The sequence below is a fragment of the Pyrenophora tritici-repentis genome, chromosome 10 (genome assembly GCF_003171515.1).
Source record: "Pyrenophora tritici-repentis strain M4 chromosome 10, whole genome shotgun sequence".
Lineage (NCBI taxonomy): Eukaryota > Fungi > Ascomycota > Dothideomycetes > Pleosporales > Pleosporaceae > Pyrenophora > Pyrenophora tritici-repentis.
Window position 1 is genome coordinate 1,040,914 of NC_089399.1, and position 20,977 is coordinate 1,061,890.

The 20,977-nt window shown below is 52.3% G+C and overlaps 11 protein-coding genes across 11 annotated transcripts; 6 read left to right on the forward strand and 5 right to left on the reverse strand.

Annotated features, from left to right (window-relative positions):
- Positions 1-89: 89 nt before the first annotated feature.
- On the reverse strand, positions 90-1,139 carry PtrM4_042220 (oxidoreductase NAD-binding domain-containing protein 1; the record flags this gene model as incomplete). Its single annotated transcript, XM_001937459.1, has 3 exons — positions 90-567; positions 621-925; positions 975-1,139. 3 exons carry the CDS (start codon positions 1,137-1,139, stop codon positions 90-92), a joined length of 948 nt encoding a protein of 315 aa, XP_001937494.1.
- A 599-nt stretch (positions 1,140-1,738) lies between these two features.
- Positions 1,739-2,019, forward strand: PtrM4_042230 (uncharacterized protein; the record flags this gene model as incomplete). Its single annotated transcript, XM_066104442.1, has 3 exons — positions 1,739-1,804; positions 1,853-1,903; positions 1,960-2,019. 3 exons carry the CDS (start codon positions 1,739-1,741, stop codon positions 2,017-2,019), a joined length of 177 nt encoding a protein of 58 aa, XP_065959006.1.
- A 237-nt stretch (positions 2,020-2,256) lies between these two features.
- On the forward strand, positions 2,257-2,910 carry PtrM4_042240 (uncharacterized protein; the record flags this gene model as incomplete). The annotated part of the gene is made up of 2 exons (XM_066104443.1): positions 2,257-2,752; positions 2,801-2,910. 2 exons carry the CDS (start codon positions 2,257-2,259, stop codon positions 2,908-2,910), a joined length of 606 nt encoding a protein of 201 aa, XP_065959007.1.
- Positions 2,911-3,809: 899 nt separating this feature from the next.
- Positions 3,810-4,958, forward strand: PtrM4_042250 (MMT1, Co-Zn-Cd cation transporter; the record flags this gene model as incomplete). The annotated part of the gene is made up of 3 exons (XM_001937457.2): positions 3,810-3,855; positions 3,908-4,267; positions 4,321-4,958. 3 exons carry the CDS (start codon positions 3,810-3,812, stop codon positions 4,956-4,958), a joined length of 1,044 nt encoding a protein of 347 aa, XP_001937492.2.
- A 452-nt stretch (positions 4,959-5,410) lies between these two features.
- Positions 5,411-7,336, forward strand: PtrM4_042260 (XylB, Sugar (pentulose and hexulose) kinase; the record flags this gene model as incomplete). Its single annotated transcript, XM_001937456.1, has 3 exons — positions 5,411-5,459; positions 5,521-5,987; positions 6,038-7,336. The coding sequence occupies 3 exons, from the start codon at positions 5,411-5,413 to the stop codon at positions 7,334-7,336; spliced, it is 1,815 nt and encodes a 604-aa protein (XP_001937491.1).
- A 682-nt stretch (positions 7,337-8,018) lies between these two features.
- PtrM4_042270 (uncharacterized protein) lies at positions 8,019-10,749 on the reverse strand (the record flags this gene model as incomplete). The annotated part of the gene is made up of 2 exons (XM_066104444.1): positions 8,019-9,129; positions 9,221-10,749. 2 exons carry the CDS (start codon positions 10,747-10,749, stop codon positions 8,019-8,021), a joined length of 2,640 nt encoding a protein of 879 aa, XP_065959008.1.
- A 432-nt stretch (positions 10,750-11,181) lies between these two features.
- Positions 11,182-14,215, reverse strand: PtrM4_042280 (uncharacterized protein; the record flags this gene model as incomplete). The annotated part of the gene is made up of 2 exons (XM_066104445.1): positions 11,182-12,480; positions 12,542-14,215. The coding sequence occupies 2 exons, from the start codon at positions 14,213-14,215 to the stop codon at positions 11,182-11,184; spliced, it is 2,973 nt and encodes a 990-aa protein (XP_065959009.1).
- A 336-nt stretch (positions 14,216-14,551) lies between these two features.
- PtrM4_042290 (AtpC, F0F1-type ATP synthase, epsilon subunit (mitochondrial delta subunit)) lies at positions 14,552-15,300 on the reverse strand (the record flags this gene model as incomplete). The annotated part of the gene is made up of 5 exons (XM_001937454.2): positions 14,552-14,584; positions 14,632-14,721; positions 14,773-14,992; positions 15,061-15,083; positions 15,169-15,300. 5 exons carry the CDS (start codon positions 15,298-15,300, stop codon positions 14,552-14,554), a joined length of 498 nt encoding a protein of 165 aa, XP_001937489.1.
- Positions 15,301-15,894: 594 nt separating this feature from the next.
- Positions 15,895-16,380, reverse strand: PtrM4_042300 (uncharacterized protein; the record flags this gene model as incomplete). Its single annotated transcript, XM_066104446.1, has 3 exons — positions 15,895-15,899; positions 15,980-16,190; positions 16,249-16,380. The coding sequence occupies 3 exons, from the start codon at positions 16,378-16,380 to the stop codon at positions 15,895-15,897; spliced, it is 348 nt and encodes a 115-aa protein (XP_065959010.1).
- A 233-nt stretch (positions 16,381-16,613) lies between these two features.
- Positions 16,614-17,058, forward strand: PtrM4_042310 (mitochondrial F1F0 ATP synthase subunit Atp18; the record flags this gene model as incomplete). The annotated part of the gene is made up of 4 exons (XM_001937452.2): positions 16,614-16,650; positions 16,718-16,747; positions 16,876-16,926; positions 16,997-17,058. 4 exons carry the CDS (start codon positions 16,614-16,616, stop codon positions 17,056-17,058), a joined length of 180 nt encoding a protein of 59 aa, XP_001937487.1.
- A 1,921-nt stretch (positions 17,059-18,979) lies between these two features.
- PtrM4_042320 (SPS1, Serine-threonine protein kinase) lies at positions 18,980-20,222 on the forward strand (the record flags this gene model as incomplete). Its single annotated transcript, XM_001937451.2, has 4 exons — positions 18,980-18,991; positions 19,072-19,144; positions 19,199-19,687; positions 19,735-20,222. The coding sequence occupies 4 exons, from the start codon at positions 18,980-18,982 to the stop codon at positions 20,220-20,222; spliced, it is 1,062 nt and encodes a 353-aa protein (XP_001937486.1).
- Positions 20,223-20,977: the final 755 nt, after the last annotated feature.

Here is a 20,977-nt window from a genome sequence, read left to right on the forward strand (position 1 = left end):
AGAGCGCTTGCGGCAACGACGCGATGAGTAGACGCAAAAAAACTAGTATTCATTGACTGGCCAAGCCTCCGCTGTTTTGATCCGCTCTATTACCACCACTTCTCGTACAGCACTCTCTGCGGTATGACGTTATCTTGCTCCTTGATAAACTTGACCATGTCGTCCGTCATGTCTGGAGGCCCGCATACATAGAAAACCGTGGATTGCGCCTCCTTCCTGTTACCAACCGCGCTCGACAGCGCGATATCGTCAATCCTATGGGTCCATGCACAGACTGGTACTTCGGTAGCCGAATCGATTTGCGGCAGCGTCAACGACATCAGCGGATGTATCAGATCGCCCTCATTTGTGCCCATCTCGGATCCATCCCATGTGCCGGTAAAGAAGAGCTCTAGTCTATCCTTTGTGGTTTTGAAGCGCGGTATGCGGAACAGGTCAAGCACATCTTGGAGGAAGAGAACTTCGCTCGGGTCTGTTTCGCGCGAGGGGACTTTGGTGGAATACAAGAAGCGTACTTCGAGGTTCGGGTAGTTCTGGTTTATATAAGTCATCATTGACATCATAGGGCTGCAAAGCATTAGTCGCCGGATCACGCAATCCTGTGGTGGAGCGTGACATACTTGATACCAACGCCGCCTGCGATGAAGATGGCGCGCTTGATCTTCTTCATGTCGAGACAGGGCGGCGGCCACACAAAACTACCGCCGACGCGCACCGTGACCTGCTTGCCCAGTATCTCCTCGACCGGTTTCCATAACCATGCTGCTGGTGGGTTCTCAGGAGCCTTTTGGACGGCTAGCTCAAAGAACGGTACGTGGTCAGGATCCGATCGCGGGAGCGCTTCTGACGGCGATGAGGTTATTGTGAATCCGCCCGGCTTTTCTACATCAGGCACAAAGACATCAAGCCATTGGCCGGGGAGGAACTGACTTGTCCATCAGCGCATGTCGCGAGCGAGATGGAGGTCGTCATACGTTGAAGCCGTTCTTTTCATCTATTTGGAATTTATAGCGCTTGATCCGATCGTTGACATGTGTCACTTTGGCAAGCGTAGCAGTGTATAGGTCGTTGTCTCGGGGCTCCGTCGCGGTGCGCTCTTGGTGGCTTAGGATCGCTTTTGCAGAGCGGGCCTGTGGCATGCTGCCCTGCATCCTTCTCGGCGGAGAGAAGAGTCTTGAGGGGGGTGGATGGGACAAGAGTCGACGGGTAAGAATGCTCATAGCAAGAAGAAAGTATCTTACCACGAGGAAAATGTGAGTGGGGACACACCAGGTGGAGGGGTCCAATGCGTAAGTATGCACGCTGATCCCATCGGGCGGGAGCTTGGACGCCGCCGTTGACGGCTAACCGGACCTCAGCCTTTCGCCCAAGACGGCTGCATTTCGGCCTCTAAATATAGGCGCGCGTCCTTTGCCATAAAGCGCCTCCTAATGACGCGGAGTGGCATTGCAGACGACATGTTTCCATGTCGTGTGGTTGAGTCGGATGCTATCTGCTCACGAGAGACGACTGATAGGCGTTAGCGCTAGGACGCATCCGGGAGCCGCGGCTGGCTTCGGACATGGTGGTCAGCCTTGGAACGCCAACTCAGCTGCTCAGCTGCAACACCAGATGCTACCTGCCAATCCCCCTCAGCTCCTACTTGGGCATCACTGTCGCTCTCGGGGTTTATTCCAGAATAAATACACTACCTGCTATCCCCTTGCACCTAATCAACTTTGCATATCAATTACCCACCATGTCTGTCGAAGAAGGCGAGTTTGCTTTGCCCGATGGGAAACAACTCTACACGAAGACTTTCAGGGTACGGTGGAGCCAATATTAAAGTGATCGGCGTTAATCTGGCATGCAGACGGATGGGCCAGCAAAAGCACGACTCGTCTTCATCCACGGCTTCTCAGACGTACGAGCCCCTCTCAAACGCATACATGGCACGTTTAACATTGACATGACATGTAGCATGGTGAGACTATTACTGCTCCGCTCGCACGCAGCAAAATATCTAATACGCCAAAGTGAACGCCTATGGCGATTTCTTCCCAGGACTAGCTTCCAAAGGGATCGAGGTCTACACGTTCGACCAGAGGTACGTATGCGCCCTATTCTGGCTACTTCTCACTAATGATTGACAGAGGATGGGGCCGCTCTGTGACAAAGCCCTCTGAACGAGGGGACACGGGTCCAACGGCGCAGGTTCTTGATGACATTACCTCCTTTCTCAAGTCTGTTGTTCCAAGTCCAGTACCCCTGTTCTTAATGGGCCATTCCATGGGTGGCGGAGAAACGCTCTGCTATGCTGCCCAAGGACCGGACGAGGTCCGCAAGCACATTCGCGGCTACATCCTGGAGTCGCCCTTTGTAGACTTTGATCCAAAGTCGAAGCCATCCTCATTCACAGTTTTCTTCGGCAGAGTTGCGGGAAAAGTACTCGCAAAGCGACAGCTGACTAACAAGCTGGACCCAAGCCTCATCTCGCGAAACGCAGATGTGTGCAAGCAATTCGATGAAGACCCGCTCTGCCACGATACCGGCACGCTTGAGGGGCTCGCGGGATTGCTCGACCGGACCAATGCCTTGTCTAGCGGAAAAATTATCATACCTGACAATGCCGGGGAAGGCGGAGTGACCAGGATCTGGATAGGACACGGGGACAAGGACGGCATCACCAGCTACCCAGCCTCCAAGCGACTGTTTGACGCCTTGCAAGTCAAGGACAAGGAATTCCAAACGTACGCGGGGTACTACCATCGTCGTGAGTATACTGTCATGGAAAGTCGAGGATACAAGCTAACAAGGCCAGTACATGACGAGCCTAGTCCTGATAAAGAGAAGTTCAGAGAGGATGTTGCCAACTGGATTTTGGCGCGCTCAGACCCTGTCGGCGAGCATGATGCGAAGCCAAGGCTGTGATGTACAGTAGAAGCTTTCCAGCCTGGCTAGCAGGCGAGGCGATGGCGGCGGACTACATTGAAAGGGCGATTAGCGCTGCCGGAGTCGATAGGCGCGTCTTGTTCGCGAGTTTAAAACGCGGAGAATCTCCAGCCCATGGCCCTGTGAGAATGACGATGCTGTAGGACTTTGATGTCGAGTCGAGTTAATACCAGTACACACCTGTTCGAATGCCTATGACGTGAATGACGTTGTGTGACGGCTGTGATGCAACTCAAGAAAGGTGGGATGAAGCCGGGGCAAGAGAAGCTGCCCCACAATTGCGGTAGTTGATGCAAAAGGCGCAATCATGGGCCAGGAACGCCGACAGCGACCGCAGAAGAGGCTCCAAATTATCCAGAGTACAGAAGCAGCCGCAGTCGCATTTGGGCTCCCCGCATCAGGACGCACATCCGCTGCCACCACGTCCCATGTTACTGCGTACCGCCTGCAGAGAAGGAAATGGCCTGCGAGTCTTTAGCCAGCGATGCGTCGATGCGCCGTCGCTCCCAGGAGGCCTGCACAGTGCTCTGTCACCATACTCGACCCGAGCCTCAGTGCGACCGTATCCTGTCAGACCACGTTACCCGTACTTTCCACCCACTTGCCGGCCGAGACTACGTGTTCTTTGCACGCAAACCAAGAGTAAAGGCGCTCAATATCTCGACCTCCCGTCGCGCACTGCGCCCCTTCTCAACTGGTCTGCAACGGTACACCGCAAACCACAGCTATCTCCTACCACCATGACGTGCAGTACTCAGACGCGGGGCCATGCCGGCCATTCCCACCATCACCACCATGATAACACTTTTCTGCTATCCAAGAATAAAAACGATGCCGGCGTGCGCATTACCAGAATTGGCCTGTATGTCAACTTGGGCATGGCCATTAGTAAGGGCTTCGGGGGTTATGTTTTCAATAGTCAGGGTGGGTGAAGGTCGGACATGCTTTCGACGAGGAATACACTGACACGTGATAGCACTTGTTGCCGATGCCATTCACAGTCTTACCGACCTTGTCAGCGACATCATGACGCTCGCGACCGTAGGTTGGTCTATGAAGCCGCCTACCGATCGATTTCCCAGCGGTTATGGAAAGGTTGAGAGCCTGGGCTCGCTGGGTGTCAGTGGCATCCTGCTGGGCGGCGGCTTTCTCATGGGCTGGACAGCTCTAATAGCACTCGCCCAGCAATTCTTCCCCGACGCCGCCGAGATAGCTGAACACTGGGGAATTCTACCGCATCATCATCACCATGGCATTGAGAATCTAGGCCCTAATATCAATGCCATATGGCTCGCTGCTGGCTCCATCGTCATCAAGGAGTGGCTGTATCGTGCGAGTATGCAGTCTCCTCCATAAGCTTCCAATAAGGCCCGCTAACCATTGCTCCAGCACTCAAGATTGCAACAGAACGCAAGTCGACTGTCCTCGCCTCAAACGCCTACCACCACCGCGTAGACTCGCTCACCGCCTTCGTCGCTCTCCTCCTTATTGGCGGCTCCAACGTACTGAACAATGCACAATGGCTAGATCCTGTCGGAGGTCTGGTTATCTCTCTCATGGTTGTTCAAGCTGGCTGGGGCAACACCAAACAAGCATTGCTAGAACTGGCTGATGTTGGCGTCGACCAGGAAATGAAGGACAACGTGCGGAAAGCGGCGACCAAGGCGTTGGAAGAAATTACCACATTGGCGGAGCCGGTGAATGTCCGCGCTATTCAGGGTGTCAAGGCGGGCCAGAACTACCTGATGGATGTGGAGCTTGGTGTGCAGGGTACATGGACTATCGATCAGACACGCAACGTGGAGAATCTAGTTCGAGAACGCATTGGCGCCAACGTACGCGGTGTGAAGAAGGTTCGCGTACGGTTCGTCACAAACTCAGCCGAGGAGCCAGATTTCTTAGATGAGTTCATCCCAGGCGATCCTACATTAACGTCAAACTCAACATCAGAGGCCGAGCATAGCCACGACCACGATCACGATCACAAGCACGAAGACATGAATGGGAGTGCAAGGCGTAGAAAGTGATCCTCATGTACATGTAGACAAGCATAGCTGGGCGTTCTGGAGTTGGTTGATTTGAATGTGCGGCATACCTCAGAAGCTTGGATATCCAAAGAGCTTTTTTACAGACATTCTGACCGACGCATGATTCTAGATCTTACCCCCACGCTAACGTTACTTACCTAGTTGTCATGAGCGTTAGACTGATGTGGAACCCAAGAAAATCGTAGCTGTAGTCACGATGCTTCGGTTTGAATTTATCCGTTACCCAATGACTGATCCCGGTCATCTGCAGGCACCGCCGGCAAAATGCTATGATGCACGTTGGTCGTCAATGTGGGTCTTGCGTAAGTCTGCCGTATCGTGGAAAGGGTCCTCAACACCACGCGACGTGATTGCTTATTTAGCCATGTCCAAGTCTTTTCTAACACCCAAACCATTTCTGATCTCACTACCATCGTACATACATACTGACCATGGCTGACCAATTCTTGGGCTTCGACCTGAGCACCCAGCAGCTCAAAGGTGTGCATTTACCCCGCCGAAGCTACCCCACTAAGCAGACTGACGTGACCCCGGATTGTAGGAATCATTGTCGGCTCAGATCTTAAGCTCATCCACGAGGCAAAGGTCGACTTCGATGCCGACCTATCTAAATACGGCATTGAGAAAGGTGTCCTTACTAACCCAGATGAAGGCGAAGTATTTGCGCCAGTCGCGTTGTGGCTCGAGGCCATTGATCTCGTCCTGCAGCGATTGAAGGAGCAGGGTGCCGATTTCTCCAAGATTCAGGGTATATCGGGTGCTGGCATGCAGCATGGAACTGTTTTCTGGAGCAAGGATGCTGAGACGCTGCTTGCTAGTCTGGATGGGGGCAAAACATTGCTCGAGCAGCTAGAGGGTGGTGCAAAGGGAGAACGGAAAGGCGCATTCAGCCACCCATTCAGCCCGAATTGGCAGGACGCGAGTACGCAGAAGCAGTGTGAGGCTTTTGATAAGACGCTACAACAACCGAGGAATCTTGCGCTCGCTACTGGAAGCAGTGCTCACCACGTGGGTTCCTTCATCTCCGACAAGTTTGAAAATCCTAACTTGTATGACAGAGGTTTAGTGGCCCCCAAATTCTAAGATTTCATGACAAGTACCCTGAAGCCTACAAGGCGACCGCTCGCATCTCCCTCGTATCATCCTTCTTGGCTTCCATATTCCTGGGCAAGTTAGCCCCCATTGATATCAGCGATGTAACTGGCGCGAATCTGTGGGATATCAAGAACGGTCGCTGGCATGAGGATCTCCTCGCACTCGCAGCTGGAGGGAGCGAAGGCGTTGAAGACCTCAGAAAGAAGCTCGGCAACGTGCCTGAGGATGGTGGTTCCAGCTTCGGTACTGTCTCGCCATACTTCAGCAAGCGCTATGGCTTCCCTTCGTCAGCCCAGGTCATCGCGTTTACCGGTGACAATCCATCCACCATCCTCGCACTCCCTCTCCGTGCTTCAGATGCAATCGTCTCGCTCGGTACATCCACTACTTTCCTCATGTCAACACCAGCGTACAGACCAGACCCCTCGTACCACTTCATGAACCACCCCACAACAGCCGGTCTCTACATGTTCATGCTGTGCTACAAGAACGGTGGTCTCGCTCGAGAACACATCCGTGATGCCATCAACAAAGCAGCTGGCTCATCAGACAAGTCCTGGGACGAGTTCAACGAAACAGCCCTCACAACACCCGTTCTCGGTCAAGCTCAGCCTTCGGATCCCATGCGTCTGGGCCTCTTCTTCCCCCGCCCCGAAATTGTACCGAACGTCAAAGCAGGAACATGGCGCTTCCTCGCAAAGGACAACAATCTATCTCCCGTAGCACCAGAGGCAGCCCAAGCAAAGACAGAAGACAAATCGTGGCCCATCCCCCAAGCCGACGCCCGCGCCATCCTCGAATCCCAATTCCTCTCCCTAAGACTGCGCTCCCAATCTCTTGTTGAACCACAAGGCTCCCTCCCCGCCCAACCACGTAGAATCTACATGGTCGGCGGCGGTGCCGTAAACCCAGCCATTGCCGAACTTGCCGGCCAAGTCCTCGGCGGCTCCGACGGCGTCTACAAGCTGGAAATCGGGGGCAACGCGTGTGCCCTTGGTGCAGCATACAAGGCCGCGTGGGGTGTACAGCGTGCGACGCCGCAAGAAAAGTTTGAAGATTTCCTTGAGGCGAGGTGGAATGAAGAGGGTTTTGTTAAGAAGATATGTGAGGGCTATAGAAAGGGTGTTTTTGAGCAGTATGGTGAGGCGCTCAAGGCGTTTGATCAAGTGGAGAAGGTTGCGCTCAAGGAGAAGGGTGAGGCGGAGAAGACAGATGCGGTCAAGGAGGCTATGGGGTTGCAGGGCTTGGATGCTGCGAGGTAGATATTGATAGTATTGGTATGGATCATCTAGGAATTGAAAATTGAAACCTTTTGCTCACCATCTTGAAAATTACGTGGAGAACATAGTTATCCGATTCATCATTGCTGCAATCTGTGTTTGTTCTACTAATGATATAGGGTGAAGGTACACCATATAACCGCACCGTATACGTACTCCCTTGCTACTTAATCCAAGCATCAAACAAGTCCATCACAGACAGCTTATCGCCTAACCCCGGAGCCCCCACTTCCTACTCCCTTACCCGCACCATCACTTCTTTTCTCAGCTTCCACCCCCTCCTATCTCGACCGAAAGCTCACTGATTGCTCCAAAGCCACAGCCTTCGGACCACCATTCCAATCACTGAAACTAGAACTCGATTCGTACAGTGTGACCGACGTATGTCGATGTGCGAGCACCCGCTCATCTACTACACGACGTGGCAGAATATATCCTTCTTGTTGTCGTCTTTGAGACATCGGCGGCGAAGTAGAAGAAGAAGAAGAGTAGAGAAGGGGAAAAGGATGCGGGACGTGTATAGTACTCGATGAACATGAGGATGAGGGCAAGGCATGTGCTAATTTTGAGTTTGGGCCTACAGTCTCGTCTATGGTGTATGGCCGCCGGGTCTCTGCTGCTGCTCTCACTTGCGCGGCAGTGGAGTGGTTAAGATTTTGCCTTTTCACGCCTGCACTCGTCGCGGTTCTGGGTTTCTGGGGCGCCGAGTAGAATGTCGTGGGGGATTGAGAAGATCGCGTTGTAGTGACGTGATTATGATGGGTACTTGGTCTTGACTTTGGTGATGGGTGGATTCTGGTGTTACTTTGACGACGGGTAGGCGAGTATGAAGCCACGTGCGAGGAGATGATCCTTTCATCTGGGTTGGGAGATGTCGTATGGCTTGAGGTTTCGAGTGTAGAGCAGGTAGAGCTTCCTTTTCCGCCTTTTGAGATGGTAGACTTGGTGTGACTGTGATTTGGTCGTGATTTGGCCTTTGATTGTATGCCCAGACCTTGCTCTTGCACTTCTGGAATAGCCTTATCAACGGCTTTACGCCCGCTTCTTCCGTCTGATTGTCCACGCTGTGATATGTGGGCGACTTTGGAGACTGACAAGCCTTCTTTGGGAACAAACCGGTGGTATTCCTCATCCTGCGTAGCTCGGCACGTGCAAGTGGATTTCGAGTGATTCTGCGTCCTACGTTGAGATGGAGCCGCTTTGGAGCACACAGGGCCCTCCTTCTGGTGACGAGGAGTCTTCCGCGCCTGAGATTGATAGAAAGGGGGCTCCGACGAATAGCGAGAAAGGGGCGGCTGGCGAGATTCGTCACAAGAGGTAATCTTGGGTCTAATCCCAGCTCTTCCTTGTGGACATATCTTCCAAACCGGTGCAATACTGGGCGCTGGAAAGTAGTTATTTGCTGGCGGTGCCGAGTTTCCGCGAACTGGAGGTTGTGCCCATGTACTGATGTAGATGTCTCTTTGAAAAGATGAGGACTGGGGACAAGGAGACTTATCGCTGCGGCCTTCGAAGATTGGGTTGAGTGTTTGGCAGTACATGCCTTGCTGAGAGTAAAGCTGGAATCGACTTGGAAATTGTTCTTCTGTTGGAACGGGGAGAAGACTGGATCCTCGGTCATGACACTGATGTTCAGGTTGGCTGAGATGGTCCTTTTGTCTTTGTAGCGTTCCCCCAGGTGACTTTGCTGTTCGTCCTGGTGCCGCCTTTCGAAAGGGTTCGGCATGTTGACGATCTTGGCGACGTTGGGGAGGTGCATGTACTCGATGCTGCGGCTGTGGCACAAGTATTCTCAGTGGTCGAGTTTGCTCTTTTGATTTCGGACCCCATCCAAACCATCGTCTTTTTCTGATCGGACTTACAGACTTCAACCTCGGTGGTGGCTTCTGGTTATCTGGCTTGGTACATACTGGAGTCGGTCGTTGAGGGTAAGACGGAGCCGGAACATATTGCTGATCAGGGGGGTAGTTCGTAAGCTCCTTGGGCTTCTTGACAGGAATTGAAGGCGGGATCGCGACTACAAAATCCTTCTGGGTTGTTTCTACAGAGGGAGCTACAATCCCGAGGGCTGCACTTTTCTTCCTGCGATTCCGAGGTCTCTTAGGTACCTTGGGTATGTTTTGAAGGAGTTCGGGTGGTGCCATTGTTTCTGATGTTTCCAAGTTGGGATATGCACTAGGGAGTTCTTCTACATTCCCTTGAGACTTGTGAACCCCGGAAGATTCAGAATTGCAAGACAGGCCAGTCTTAGATGTCCTCTTGAGCTTCTCCTCCGTTATTGCCTCTCCCGGTAGGATATGGCGGCGTTCAGCTATGTGCTGTATGGTTCCGGTAGTCGTTGAAGATCCAGAGTTACACTCGAATGACTCTATAGGATCAGTTGGTGGACGCTCTGCTTGAGTCATAGTTGGAAGCTCCAAGTCTGTATGAGCGCCAGTAGCGTCGTCTCCACATTTAACCTGTTTTTCAGCAGCACTGTAGACTGCTGGATGATCCTCTACGATATCTACACAACAGGATGATTCCGAGGACGCAGAACTGCACTTGCCTGAGCCTGTTGAGTATCTGGTTCTTGGAAAGCCGAGTAATCGGCCGATGCGTTCTATGAGAAAATGGGTGGGTGATCTTTCTTCGCCGAAAGGCGACGACTCCACTGGTTCCAGCAGAACTTCGCAGCACTCAGGACCCTCCATGTCGGGTTCCTTGGAGGGGTTGTATTCAGGTTTGTCGAAAGGTTCGAGAAGCTCCATCTCTGGCTCAGTAGAAATGGAATTCACGAGCGATGGCATCTGCTCCTTGACCTCTAATAAGGACGGCTCTTCAGGTGGCTCATGAAAAGCAGAATGATGTGGCAAAGAGGTGTTTATGCGTTCTGGCTCCCTCGAATTGGGCTGTCTACAGCGAATTGAGTCCGATCCTCTGGTTGAATTTTTATGCACATGGTCTGGTTCAGGTAAGGTAGATGGTGACGAAGCGGAATTGCTTGTCACAGGCTGCAAAAGAGACGGCTCGGGGAATGTTGCTTGATCTATGAGCAAATTTGAAGGCCGTTCCGTCTCCGTTACAGGGCTCGGTTGAAGATTGACGGTGGGTTCATCAGAAGAACAAGACGTAGGCGACGAGAATGAGAACGTTCTTTCAGGATCTCGCATTGGCTGACGAGATATAAACGAATACCGGCGATGAGTCATGATGCGTTCGGTTGCAGGTGACTCCTCCGGAGGTTGCGGAAACGTAAACATGCCAGCTCCGCTCATTACTTTCTCATTATCACTTGTGAACGTGGAATCGGTCTCATCTTCCACCGTACTTGATTGGGGAAGTTCTGACTGTCGAGTTGGATATTCTGTTGTATGAGTGTTCTTGTGCTCCTCTGTTGGGCGTTCTGCTTTCATTCTTCCCATTGAATGCGAGCCGCCAACGCTCTTGGAATCAGCTGCATGTTCCGCTGAGATGGTGAGGGTCTCTTTTCCATACTCTAACGTGGAAACCCTCTGCCGCTCTTGATCCAAACGTCTCTCAAGATCATCGGTCACATTCCGCAGGTGCTCTATCGTTTCTGTGTATATGTGGCAAGAGGGTCCTGCGGAATGATGTCCAATGTGTTTTACTGCCACATTAAGTTGTGGCTTGTGTAGTGCCACGTCGTTTTCCTTATTCAGTAGATCGCATTGCCACTCAGACGTTGATGAAGAATTCTGGACGTATTTGGGTCGCTCTCCTTGCTGAAAACCGAACTGAATATCTGAAGCTGGAAGCGTACTCGAGTCGGTAGTAGCAGAACCAATGGCAGTTGAAAGCTCGGACCGCGCCACTTGAAGCCACTCCTAAATCTCCTCAGGTGGGATCTCTCCAAGCTGCTGTAGGTCTTTCATGACAACAGACCTTTTCCCCGAATGAGCGGAGATAGGGGAGACTGTACCACCAGATTCTCTCTCGTCGATTTCCTTGTTGGTGATTATAGGCGCTCTTTCTGTGGCAGCGTCTACAGGCTTCTTTCCAGACTGTGTACGCTCCGTTGACGACTCAGTAGATACTTCGCTAAGCACGCTCTGTGCGGAATCCGCGACAGCTTTGGGATGTTGATGATCTTCAAACTGAACACCAAGATCTCCGGCTATTGAATCCAACTCGCCAATGAGTTGCTCGCGGGTTTCCAAGATTTCCATCAACCTCCGGCGTGCTTGTCGCAGCCAGAAATCCTCCTCATCTTCGACGATCGTCTCTCCTACAGTAGCTAGATGATCGTCTCCGCATGACGAACAAGAGTAGCAAGGTGTACTTTCGTATTGGGCACTGAGGAACATTTCCTCGTCCTGTGCACTCGGTACCAGTTCAAGATCAACACCAAAGTCATCGGCTGCAGATTTGACTAGGTCCACTAGATCAGGCATTGACTTGACAACTTCGTTCAGGTTCGAATGACGATCGTTGATGTTTGGTCCAACTCTCCCAGGCGACCCAATGTTTAGCTTCTTAGCTTCTTTAGGCGGATCATACAAGGTGATTTGCTGCTGTTCGGAACATGGCTCAGAGACGGAGTCAGATGCTTCATTTACTGTCTGGTGTTCGCATGGCAGTTTACCGGAGGCGTTACAAGAGTAGACACAGCAGCTGGCGGTTTGGCACCGTTGCACAAGTTCTCCAGATGCTCTTTGAAGCTTTGCAAGACTTGGCTGACTACTTTTGATGTTGTCGATGACATCTTGCAGTGTGTTGGCGTGATCTTTCAGAATAGATTCAATAATTTGACCCAGATCTTCTGCGAATGTGTCACCGCATCTGTCTGCTGGCACACATTCAGTATGCTGCTGGCGCCGTCTTGTATTACGGTCACTAGCTTTTCTGACTCTCCTTGACGAGGATGTGGAGGTAGAGGATCGGGTTAGAGCTCGTTTTCCTGTCCACTGTTGATGGACTGGTAGTTGTTCGGGCTGATTGGCCCGAGCAGAGCACTGTCGGCACGTTCTCTTCTGAGCATGCTCGCGATGCTCTGTATTGCCCATGTATGAAAAGTGACCGCATGCTCGTTTGACCCATCTGCCGGGGTCCTGTAGGGCTTTGCTCGATCTGGTCGTACCACCAGGTTTGGTACGTGCACCGGGGAAGCCGAAATCTTGGGTCATCTAGATATCGGTATGCATCAGTATAAGTCTTTGGTGAAGTTCTAACGGTGAAGTTTCTTACGCGACGCCCGTACCCTTGGCGATTGTCCACATCGTCAGGGACCTCTTTGTTGTGATGTGGTGCCCCGATGCCTGTATTTACGACTGGGACTGGACCAGAAGTGGTGTTGCGACGCGAGAGATTGGGAGAATGCGATCCATCGTAACTGAGACGATCCTTTGATATGTTGACCTCAGACTTTTTGCGGACATCCACATGCTTGCCAAATCTATCACGGAACAACTGAAAGTTCGGGCTCGATGCCTTTGAGAACCTTCTCCTGATGGGGCCATCAGCGACCTCATCTGGGTTACTGAAGCTTTCAGGCATATGAGTGCTGCGTGATTCAGCCCGTTTTGGAACAGACTCTCCGTGTTCTTCAAAAGCCGTTCGAATATCGCGATAAGATCTCGCACGTTGACTCCCTAGCAGCGATTGTCGACGATTCAGAGTCTGAGCCTGCGTGGTCTCGATAGCTGGCATTGACCTACGGGTAGATAAACGCCTCAGAAGCCTATCGGACGGCCCTTGATCATTTCTTGACTGGGGCTCTTTACCGACAATGAGTGGTTTGGAGACAGAAAGTAGCGCTGGCCTATCATCTGCCACACGTCTGTCGAAGCCCAAAAGATTCGCATTACGAGTTGAATCCGAAAACACGGTCGTTGGCTGTATCTGCTTCGTTGCATCTTCTTCTGCCTCCTCTGATTTAGCCTCTTGTAAGGCCATATCTGCCACGACAGTAGCTCTTCTGATTATGACTTCAGGAACCGACTCGCCAATTTCGACATCAGAGTAAGGGATCATAGACTGCACAGCTTCGACAGCCCCTGGCTCTGTCAGGCTTCGTAAGGGTAATCCAGTGGGAGAAGAGTCATCCTCCATGATAGAGGCCGTGTTCTCGTCCACATTATCAAAAGTATCCTTCTCATTGATAGACGATGTGTTGTCCGCAGTATCGGAAGTCTCTTTTTCGCTCGAAAAGGGTCTCTTCGTAGTATGGAGAACATCTGGACTGGGATCACGAGTAGAGGAGCTACGAGAAGGTAACGATGAGTGCGTTTTCGGAGATGCAGAATCCGTTCTAGTAGCAGTCGCTGAAGAGGGAAGAAGGGGTGCTGATGAAGGCTGAGAGACTTTGTTCTCGAAAAAGTTCTTTGCCGACCGTACCGAGACTAGCTTTGGTTGTCTCGAAGGCAGTGGCACAGCCTGAGATTGGCATGGTTGTCCTTTAAGATGAGATGCGGGGCCCGGTATCGATGATCGCCTCTTGAGCTCGACAGCGCTTGAAGCAAGTGAACGGTCTTCACTGCGGGCACCAACTGGGGAAGGGATTCTGCCCACTGAAGCTGCTGCCCTTAGCTCTGGGTAAGAGTACCCTATACGATCCAGAACCTGGGCATGTGTATGCTTATTCGGTGATGTGTTGGTATGATACCTGTGTCCTACATTAGACGACTGTTGGGCCTCGCTTGATCGCAGCAGGACGATCGAATTTGGTGGGCTATTGGTGTTAGGTTCGGATGAACTCGACCGTGGTCGGTTTGGCTGCTCAGTACTCGGTAGCGACACATGAGCTTCGCTCCGACTCTGTCTTGTTCTCACTGTTGATAGTTGACGTGCCTGCTCGCGAAGTGCCGCACTATTTGTACGGGCTGCGGAACTTGACGTAGGCTGATCAAAGCCTGGGGGCATATGTAACTGTTGAGGTGTTGTAAGGCGCTCGATTGACGTATGAGCGGCTTTACCGAGCGGCGTGGGAGGATTGGTGTTTGCTTGTAGTAGGTATCGAGAGAATTGGTATGAAGTGAGATAAACAATAGGATGATAGGAATGGTGTTTTAGATTGTGCAGGGTTGATTACGGGTGCAAAGTCACTCAATTCAGGTGTTATGTGAAGATAATGCGAGGGTTTGTTGCAATGTTTGGGATGCCTCATGGGCTCCTTCTACACTTTGCGCACGGAAAGTACGCGGCATCTGTTACTGTACATACCGCATACGACCTGCCTAATAAACGCTATTTACAGGCTTACTTCAACGCAGCCTGGAGGCTCTCGAGAACCTGTAACATATCAGTTTCCCTTCATCAGACGTGTGAATCAGACCTACCTCAAGCTCAATCTTGGCCTCGGCAATGTCAGCCTCACTGCCGCTTCCACTGGCAATCTTCTGTGCCTCGCCGATCTGGTTCCTGACAGCCTATCTCTACGTCAGTCGCAACTTTCCCATTTCCTTATGATTGATTCCTACCTCGGCGCTGAAGTCCTCCAATGGGTAACCCTCGACGGCGTTGATGCTAAGAACAGAGTTTGGCTGCACAACGGCGAATCCACCGGAGAGGAAGAATTGCTTGCTGCCGCCAGACTCCTCAATGATCTCGACTAGGCCGGGCTTGAGCTGCTCGATTGAAGCAACGTGGTTGGCCAAGACACCCATGTCACCGGTTTCCGCGGGAAGATTGACCTGGACACTGCACGAAACCTCATGTCAGCAATCGCGCATTCGATATGGTGTTGGTCGGCATTTCAAGAGACGTACACGTCCTGGGACTTGTAGATGGACTATAGACTAATAGTTAGCCTTGGTTACTCCTTGACTATCTATAGGTTTCCAACTCTCCGAATTGCGCCTGCTGGTGTTGCGTACCTGATGCGGAAGAGCTAGGGACAGCTTGATCTTGTCGTTGGCGACCTCGGCGTAGCCTCTTCGCTGGATGGGGCGGGCAATGGCAGCGGGCCTCGCGCGGAGGGCGGCTCGGGCGATACGGAGAGAGCTCATGATGGACGGGGTGGTGGGGAGGATGCAATTGCTGCGGAGGTGATGTGAATCGAGTTCTTCGCCTGCGCACTTCTCGGCATTCGCCGACAAGGCACCGCCAAAACGGTTAGCGCAAACGGCATCCACGCCTCATCAGATTATATCATCCTATTTTACAAGTTAGACAATCACTCTGTACAGCGACTTACTTGGCTAGCCGAATTGTATAAAGGGCATGTCTAAATGCTTCTATTCAATAAGAGGGCTTATGCATTCTGATGAGTGTGTGCACCCAATGTCTCAAATTGTATGAACGGGTACATGATATAATCGGACAAGAGTTTGGTATTATAGACACGATAGTCTACAGTATAGAATAGTGAGTCAAATATGTGAATTCTTCTATCATGGGGTATCTTAATCGCAAAACGCCCATCCGAATACGATAAGGCTTCCAATCTGCGCCATACTGCGTATCGACTATTCCCAACAATAAACCAAACTCTTTGCAAGAACTAATCATCATAAAGCTGCTGCGGAGCCGCCATGCTCATTCTCAGTTGTCTCTCCCGTTGCTTTGCCTGCAATTCCAGTGTTTCCACCGCATAGCTCAACCTATCCTTCTTTGCCTTCAATGCCTTGACTCGCAGTTCTTGTTGTGCACTGACTGCTTTCCCCCCACTCCTCGGCGCAGACCTACTGGCCGGTCTTGAGCCTGACCCGCCAGTTCCATCTCGACCAAGTCTGCCGTCATTCAAGTCGCACTTTGCGATCAGGGATTGTTCGCGGCGTTCAAGCTTGTCTAAGTAGTTCTCGACACGTTTTAGGAGATTATCGACTTCTGGGCGGATCTCTGAGAGGAGGGCTGACTGTGCGGTTTGAAGGTCCGATTCGGAGATGAGCTCAAAGTGCTGTTGAAGACGTCAGTCAAATGGATATGAGATTACTGTCTCCTTGTGTTGTATATACCCGGGTTGTCTGCAGTACTTTCGCCAATCGAGGTAGGTCACTGACGCCGTCGTCTAGTATATTGATAGATGAATCCAGCAGTTGCATGCTATTGCGCAACGAGGCCACACATCCCTCTAACGGCGACGCCATGATCGTGGCGAAGGACTCTTAGGTTCAGCGGCGTTCAATACTACTATACTACTGAAGTAATGTGGTATGTCGCGGGGTTGTCGTTGCAGTGGTGCGGTGTTTACTGGTCGGTGTTTCCTTGCGCCGACGCCAAGAGTATGAGGAAGCCGAAGAACAGCTTCTTCTACACCCCATTACCGCCATCCTCCATCGCAATCGCCAATCAATCCATTGCCCCTCCAACACACGCCAAAATGCCTCTTCTCGGAAGGAAATTCCCGGCGCAAATCGGTATGTCACGCCAGACCACAAAAGTGAAGGATGAAGCTCGAAAAGATTGCTAACAAGGGAACCACAGCCAAGCCCATGTGGCCCTTCTACATTTCCGGTACGTTGCGCAGCCTTGTTTGTTCTTGGTAAAAATGGGAAATTTTGGAAAGAGACGGAATTAGCAGGGCGTTGCTATAGACCGGAGGACGTCTAGAGTGAGAGAACCGGACTAACAAGTATGGCCAGGCCTCGTCATCCTCTACGGTGTCAACTCTGCCGCGAACGCCATGGCTCAAGGTGCGTCTTCTCTATTTCGCAGCTTCATGTGCAGGTTCAATTGGCATGTTCGCAAGCTGACCCAGTACAGGCGAGGAGTACAAGAACGACCCGCGAAACCCGGCCGTCAAGAACCAGGCGCCAAACCACTAAGCCGGATAATGGGCCATGCCAGGAGGGGTCTTGAGACATACAAGCGTCACGAGAGGCGGTGTACAATAGCCGTGGGAGCACGATGAATCGTGGTCAATCGAGATCTCGAGCCGAGATGGCTGTATAGACTTTGGCAAAAGCAATGTTGCTCTCAGATGAACGATTCCCCTTGTGCAGTCGTGTAAGAGTGCTAAAGTCTATTCACAAGTTCAAAGTGAAGGGTCGATGATATCGTGCACCTGGCAAGATTGTGAAGCATCTGTTTTGATGGTTGGCGTAAATACATCAAGCCGATGCAGAAACGAGATGACGCTGGCTGGCCAAGCCATGGTTAAGAGTCGGTCAAGGCCATGCGTCATAATATGGCCAACTGACAGCAATCCCCAGGCGATTTGGACTGTTCCTTGGGAACTAAGCTTGACCCCTCATCCTTGTCGAAACGGGTGTTTACACATCTACGACAGCACGATAATTACACGATCGCTGCAGCAACGTTCCTATGAGGACAGGGTGCATTTGTACTGTCCAAGATGTAGGTGCAAGCATCAGCCCCCTCGGATACGTGTGACAAGATGGTTCGTCGAGGTAGGAGATTCAGCCAATGTAGGCAGGTGTCGTAAATGCAGTGCTACAAACAAAAACGGCGTCATGGTACTCGGTTCGAAAAGTGCCTTGCTGTGTGCTTGTTGCATGCGCAAATGTGTGCAGCCGATTTGGGCGGAAGGCAGTAGTTTGAGTGACAGGCTTCTAGGGCTGTGGCTAGGAGATTTGGCTGCATGCGCTATATTACCGTGGGTGCCGAAGACATTGCGCCATATACACAGCAAATGGGGTCTGGGAAGTCGTGACATGTGCCATGGGCTGCTGCGGTCGAGCGCAGCGTTTTCTATTTCTACCCATACCCACCTGGCTGGCATGAAACCGATGCGAAGCGAACTGCAGACTGGTTCGGGTCGCGGGTTTCCAAAGCATCGGCTACGATGGCTTTTCTCGCCGACAGCGGGACGGCGCCCGCAGATGGTTTCTGGTCGAAGTCAATCAAATGTAGCGTCATGTTTGGCGAGCTGCAGCGCGCATAAAAGGGGCAGATCTGGAGAAGTCGGCGTGGATTGTATGCATGATGTGGCCATCAGTTGACGGCATTTGAAACGTAAGACGGTGTCTTGACGGGCACATCCTGGCCATGGACACAAATACACGCCCAAGAAGCAGCGGACCTGCCAATGTGGGCAGGCTCCTCTCTTCCGGCTCCAGGGATCAGCACATCAGATAGGCGGGCTGGGCTTGATACACCGCCGCAGTGAAAGTGGTGGATTAGTGCTGCACGTGACAGGGCTGCCCAGCCCAGCCGAATACAAGGCAGTTGGCTCCTTCTGTGCCGCCGTCCTCTCCATCCGCGTTGACACAGCACCACCACCTTGCTGCAGTGCGACTTCTCCGAGCCCTTCTCTGCTCCTCTGTAGCCTGCAGCTGCTTCATCCATACGCTGCACTTGCACTAACATTGTGCAAACCCTGCTCCGCGTAAAAGCACGTCGGCGCCTTTGTTCGTTGGGCTCATTCACGCCCTACAGGTAAGTCCTGCCCAGCTCATCATTCGGTTCCGCCCTCCAACCCGAGGCCTGGCTGAGCACTCACCACCACGCTCCGAGCATTCACCTGCACCTGCACCTGCACCTGCACCTTCACCTTGTCCGCCAGCCTCTTTCTCCTTCTCTTTTACTGTTCCTACTAGCGTCCCTCGGCTGCCCGCTCCGCTTACTCACCGCCTTATTGGCAAAAGCCTCATACTGACCGGTCCGCCCACAGCAGCCTGACCCTCAAAACGCCATCCCGCCCCATCGTCACAACTTTCGACCCGCACCCAACTACCACCTCCTCCCCAACAGGCCAACCTCTTCAAGGTTGAACCTCCCGCAATCATGACGACAATGGTACGTCCCCCCGCCCCGCTTGTTGTCCCGATACGACACAAGTACCTCGCTGTAGGACGTTTTAGGCTAACCCGTGGCAGGATCTCCGTGTCGGCAACAAGTACAGAATTGGCCGCAAGATTGGTAGCGGCAGTTTCGGTGACATTTATCTCGGTGTGTAGCTGCTGCCCGCTATCCGCTGCCCGCCAACATAGCTGACGTCCACAGGCACCAATATCATCTCCGGTGAGGAGATCGCCATCAAGCTCGAGAGCGTCAAGGCCAAGCACCCCCAGCTCGAATATGAGGCCCGCGTCTACAAGTCGCTCGCCGGCGGTGTCGGTATCCCCTTTGTTCGCTGGTTCGGCACCGAGTGCGATTACAACGCCATGGTTCTGGACCTGCTCGGCCCGTCCCTTGAGGATCTGTTTAACTTCTGCAACCGCAAGTTCTCCCTCAAGACCGTCCTGCTGCTCGCCGACCAGCTCATCTCCCGCATCGAGTACATCCACGCTAAGTCGTTTATCCACCGTGATATCAAGCCCGACAACTTCCTCATGGGCATTGGCAAGCGCGGCAACCAGGTCAACGTCATCGACTTCGGTCTTGCCAAGAAGTACCGTGACCCCAAGACTCACTTCCACATTCCTTACCGTGAGAACAAGAACTTGACTGGTACCGCCCGTTATGCCAGCATCAACACCCACTTGGGTGTCGGTACGTACACGTAGTCCATCTGTCTTTCCAAACGCTAACGTCCGCAGAACAATCCCGCCGTGACGACATGGAGTCTTTGGGCTACGTCATGCTCTACTTCTGCCGCGGCTCCCTCCCCTGGCAGGGTCTTAAGGCGGCCACCAAGAAGCAGAAATACGACCGCATCATGGAGAAGAAGATGACGACTCCCACCGAGGTCCTTTGCCGTGGCTTCCCCAACGAGTTCGCCATCTACCTCAACTACACGCGCTCGCTTCGCTTCGACGACAAGCCCGACTACTCGTACCTGCGCAAGATCTTCCGCGACCTCTTCGTTCGTGAAGGCTTCCAGTACGACTACGTGTTCGACTGGACCGTCTACAAGTACCAGAAGAACGCCCAGGCCATCGCCCAGGCTGCCAACCAGGGCCAGGGCGAAGAGGACGACAAGGGCCGCGGACGTCACGTAACCACCACCGCTGCTGCTAACGCTGGTACTGCAGCTGGCACCAAGCGTGGACCGGTCAACGCACGCCAGGAGGGCACCGGAATGTGAGTTCGATATATCTGATCCTCGTAAGGGACCCTCTCCTTTGCGTTTGGTGTGATAACGCTTAGCGCGGGGGATGTCAGATTCAGATCTTACTAACCTTCTTCTTTTTTTTCAGGCAGCTTCGTTCGGCCAATAAGCGTGGTGGGGACCAGTATGCATCTGGTGGCTACTGATTCTTGATGTGGCTTCTGATTCGTCATCTCAACTCTTGCGGAACCGCTTCTTTGCAATCGGTTCTGCGTACTACGAATGGGAAATGCGGCATTGCCGTCCTGGCAACATTGTGGACGGCGTCGCTCCTCATCGATCAGTTCATGGGATCCATTCGTCGGGCACCTGGTACGGAACTAGAGAGGCACTTTTGTGTCGCATTCACTACGGCCACGGTTTCTTGACGACCATCTCGTATCTCTGGGAGCTCGACCTAAACGATATCTTCAATTGGCACAAAGTTCGGCTGGCGGACAACATTCAACAACTCTTGACCGACTAGAGCCAACGGATCATCTTGGGCTTCTTGCACATCTACGTTACTAGGCAGCTCTCCAGTGGATCACTGATCATTGTTTGCTTTACGGCTTCACCTCGCATTAATATCCCCCCTTGCCCCTTGTCCTTTTTGCGGTTTTGACGTAATTTCCTTGAGTTTCCCCCCTTCGGATATGTCTGCCAGCTTGTGGGGAGGTAAAGCTTAACCAGGGGACGAACACAAATTGTAAATGCAAACGATTGTTTAGCTGAAGCTTGGCTGGTAGACT